General features: G+C 39.0%; 1 protein-coding gene across 1 annotated transcript; it reads right to left on the bottom strand.

The window, feature by feature from the left end:
- Positions 1–455: 455 nt before the first annotated feature.
- Positions 456–2,540, bottom strand: LOC149168957 (disease resistance protein RPV1-like). Its single transcript, XM_089426999.1, has 2 exons — positions 1,802–2,540; positions 456–1,676 (listed from the first exon to the last, which is right to left on the bottom strand). Exons 1-2 carry the CDS (start codon positions 2,338–2,340, stop codon positions 950–952), a joined length of 1,266 nt encoding a protein of 421 aa, XP_089283125.1. The 5' UTR covers positions 2,341–2,540; the 3' UTR covers positions 456–949.
- Positions 2,541–4,220: the final 1,680 nt, after the last annotated feature.

Below are 4,220 nucleotides of genomic sequence, written 5' to 3'. Positions count from 1 at the left end.
TCTCGCAACTGGAGAGGCCCCTGCAATGTTGACGGTTCAACCATAAGACATATATTATATATGTGATGACTGTAGTCTTAAAAACGGGTTAAATGAAAAAGAATAAATACATATTTGCTTACTTGAGATTGATGTGGCCACAGGGAGTTCAATTTGGGCCCCGTCACTTCTAAGACTCTTAAATTCTCCATGGGAATCCAGGCAGGCAAGGAAGATTCATAACAAAAATTCCAGTGGAGCCATAAGAGATGTGGGGACTGCGCCCTCCTCAATATGATTTCTAAATCACGGCTTTCAGTTACAACAAGCTGCAAATTCCTGCTACCATGAAAGTGCAAATTATTTAATGGATCCACCCCATTGGTAATGGGGTTGGGCGGCACCTCTGCATCAATATAATATTGATGCTGGTCCCAATCTTCTAGCCAGAAGATATCAAAGTTAGTAGTCGTGGTAATTCCCCGAACTTCGGTTACTCCCTGTTCATCGATGAGAATTTTATAATAAATTGAACTATTTATAAATAAACTTTTGAGATTGAAATTTAATTATAACTGGCCCCAATAATTGGAATAATTGAAGCACTTATAGATTGGGTTAGCTCCAACAAATCATCAATGATATTGGTTCGATACCAAAGACGACGGGACATGGATCTTTTCTCTGCAATATTTCTTGCACAATCTCTAATGTGATCATGCATTCTTATTGTGCCTTGGCTATCCACCTCCAATAGACACTTGTCCTCTAAATTTCGAAGCCCCACCAAACCCCATATTCTTATTGCTTTATCTCTCTATTCTCCTAGGAAAAAGCAAGCAATATCTAAATATATTTCTTGATCTTTTTCAGTGAGCGAGTCATAACTTATTCTAAGTATTTCCTGTATTTCGCTGGGTGGTGTCCGCTGAAGTCGATCCAATTGTTCTTCCCAGTAAACTTTATCTTCTTATCCACAAACAAGGGCCCCAACCACCTTCAACAACAATGGCAATCCATCACATGCTGTTACAAACCGATCTACAAGACCTTCAAATTCCTGTGGCGGTGGAAGTGGTTGATAGAAAGCATAGGAACAAAAGAGCTCTTTAAATTGTTTTGTATTTAACCCTTTTAGACTATAGATTGAGGACTCTAACACCTTTGAGCTTTTGAGAACATGCTTGCCTCGAGAGGTAATCAAAATCAAACTTTCCGGGCTAAGGATATCTTTTATTGGTAGAAGCACTTCTAGCTGATTGGAACTATCCACATCATCTAAGATTACAAGAGCTTGACAAGATGAAAGATACTTTATAAGTATCTCTACACCTTCATAAGGGTTCCCAATTTTGATATTTATATGTTTCAAGTCCTCTATCAGCTTGCTTTGCAAATAGCCTAATGAAAATCTAGCTGAAGTTTCTCTAACATCTAATAAAAAGGAAGATTCACTGTAATAGGATCTCTTACTATTGAAAAATGCTTTGGCCAATGTAGTTTTTCCAATTCCACCAAAGCCCACAATCCCCACAACCCTGGCGCTCGCCCGGTGCTCGTGTTGCTGCATCATTGTCACTTCAAAATCTTGTAATTTGTCGTCCACTCCAGTTGGATATTCTGCGACATACAATGGTGGTTTTGAAACAATTTTCAAGGCGCATTGCACGACCCTTGTCAAGAGCTCCTCCTCATCACTGTTCAATTTTCAAAGAGGAAAATAAGGAAGAAGAATGAAATCACGATGTAAAGGTCATATACCAATCAATCAAACAATTTGAAAACTACAACGGAATTGGCAAAGATTGAGGGAGATCCTCACCCTTGCAGCTCGAAACCGCTGATATCCGCCGCTTCAGAAAGAGCATCTCTCCAACTTCGAATGGTGTTGAAGTCGTAGCGCGGTTTTTCTTCACCAGTTTGAGCATTAACTGATTTTTTCTGTTCAAGTCCCCGCAAGGCTTCAACATAGGCTCCATCTTTGACTGTCCATCGGAGTTGGTAGGGTTTCACTTTGTAGAAGACAGGAAGAATGGTAGCTTTGGACTTGAGCATAAGAAGCAGCTCATCCAGGCACCATTGGGATTCCACATAGGTTGGAGAGAAGATAGCGATATGAAGAGAGGCGACTTCAATAGCGGCACAAATTTGAGGAGTAATGGGGTGGCCTTCCAGCAATTCGGGTTTGTCCAAAAATACTTGCAATCCATGGTCCCGAAGTCGACGGTAGAGGTGGGCAGCGAATGTGTTCTTTACATCAGGCCCCCTGTGATTAATAAACACGTCATAATAGGGATAACGAGTGGAGTTAGAACAAGAGGGCGCAGAGGAGGAAGACGAACCAGAAGCTTGGTTTGCCATTGGAACTGAAATTTAAACAGAAAAGGATTGATCGACTGAAATAAAAACACGATATTGCGGCTCAGAGACAATAGATTCTAGATCAGCCGAAACTGCAACCAAGAATGCGCTTCAGAAAACTATATTACATTCATGTGACCGCCCCTGGTTGGGAAGTTTCCAAAACTACTCAAAAGCTTGATCCAAATTTTATGACTTAACTGGTATGATTTCTGAGAAATGCATAATCCTCAAGACATTAATGGCCAGAAACTGCTAAGAAGATGGTGTGAATCTGATACCATGATGGATGGATTTGACATGATATTCACAACGACGAATACGCGTTTTGCACTTTGCCATGGATGTGATGTGGTTGTTGGTGGGGGCAGATGAATTAGTGCGTTTAACAGTGATAAGAACCATATTTTCTTTGTGTGGGCACCAGGGGTTAAATTTGACGGGTGACCCTACCCGTTAAGGAATTTTTTTGTGACATTGTTATTTTTAAACTGCCCATCATATGAATTTTAAAATTTATTTGTACAAGTTTCATCTAATTTCAAATTGTACTCATAATTGTTCAAATTTTCCATTTTTTGTTGTACAATTCGGCTCAAGTCTCATTGCTACACTTTGTTTTGAGACCTGCTGATCAAATTTTTCTGCAACGAGACCTGCTGATCAAATTTTTCTGCAAATTTTCCAGATTGTTCAAATGTTCTGAGTTTTCAAACATTTTCAAACATGTTTTCTATTCCCACATTATAATTAACTCTTTTTATGTTTAGATCCTAAAACATATCACAGGGGAAAAAATTGCAAAGCATACATTATTTTTCCTTTCCACTCACTTTAGCTTTCTCTTCAGGGTGTATCAAATGAGGAGAATCTTCTAAAGCAGTTCCAATCAGAATTTGATAGCATGCTCACTAATGGAGAAGGAAAGCCACTGAATATATCTAGTCGTCCTCTCAACACGTTGCTGCTTGTTATGTTTGATGGCCATCAGGAATACTATCTTGATTATGCTTTTCCTTTTCCTTTACTTGAGGAGAGTATAGATGATTTATTTAATTTCGAAATGGTTTATTTTGGCAAACGATTGGGATCGGTTGCCTAAGAAAGTGGCGGATAGAATAGTGGGGCATGCTCCTGCTAACAGAGACACTAAAGCATTGTTTCAAAGACTGCTCTCATTAGTTGATCATTCTGAGACGGACTTTGACCGGAAACTTACCAGCAGTTTCCAAATGACCGCTGAGATTGTGAGTGGGGAAAGGGTGATAAATATCTTTCTCGTTGGAAAATTTTCTAGACTCTCGAATCTTATAAGTTGGAGGAGTTTGTGGTAACGAAGTGCGGAAGATACCTTAAATTGAAGAAACTGGCAGAAAGAGGTGGAGGGAGTCCTATAGCTTTGTTAAGAGAGCTCTTCGCAGGGCGAGAAGACGAAATTTCTCTTTCCTTTCTTAAGAAAAAAGATGGTGAATCCACGAAGGTATTAAAGTTCAATCTATATGGCAGAAAGAGGTGGAGGGAGTCCTATAGCTTTGTTAAGAGAGCTCTTCGCAGGGCGAGAAGACGAAATTTCTCTTTCCTTTCTTAAGAACAAGGATGGTGAATCCACGAAGGTATTAAAGTTCAATCTATATTTTGTGGATAACTCTTCCTTCAAATATTTTACAATCAAAATTTCAAATTCCATCTATTGACTATTCATTATTTTGTTTTTGTTTTTATGAAAATTATAGGTCGGAGTCGACGAATTGCAAGGGAAAACGATTTTATTAGATATGAGGCCTGCCAACATCTCTTTTGATATTTCTCTTCACGCTTTAGTGGAGATGTACAATGTGCAGAAAGAGAGATTTAATTTTGAAATTATAACAATTCCAATA

Source organism: Pinus tabuliformis, chromosome 4_2 (assembly GCF_031772625.1).
Source record: "Pinus tabuliformis cultivar Carrire ecotype Pingquan chromosome 4_2, CPIR1, whole genome shotgun sequence".
Classification (NCBI taxonomy): domain Eukaryota; kingdom Viridiplantae; phylum Streptophyta; class Pinopsida; order Pinales; family Pinaceae; genus Pinus; species Pinus tabuliformis.
The sequence above is the reverse complement of the archived record's forward strand: the minus strand, read 5'-3'. Positions and strand labels throughout refer to the sequence as shown.

Bases quoted from the DNA above. Each gene is read 5' to 3' on its own strand.
- LOC149168957 (XM_089426999.1), bottom strand. From the start codon at position 2,340: ATGGCAAACCAAGCTTCTGGTTCGTCTTCCTCCTCTGCGCCCTCTTGT. The intron at 1,677-1,801 runs GTGAGGATCTCC...AAAATTGAACAG, and splicing joins AGCGGTTTCGAGCTGCAAGG to TGATGAGGAGGAGCTCTTGA.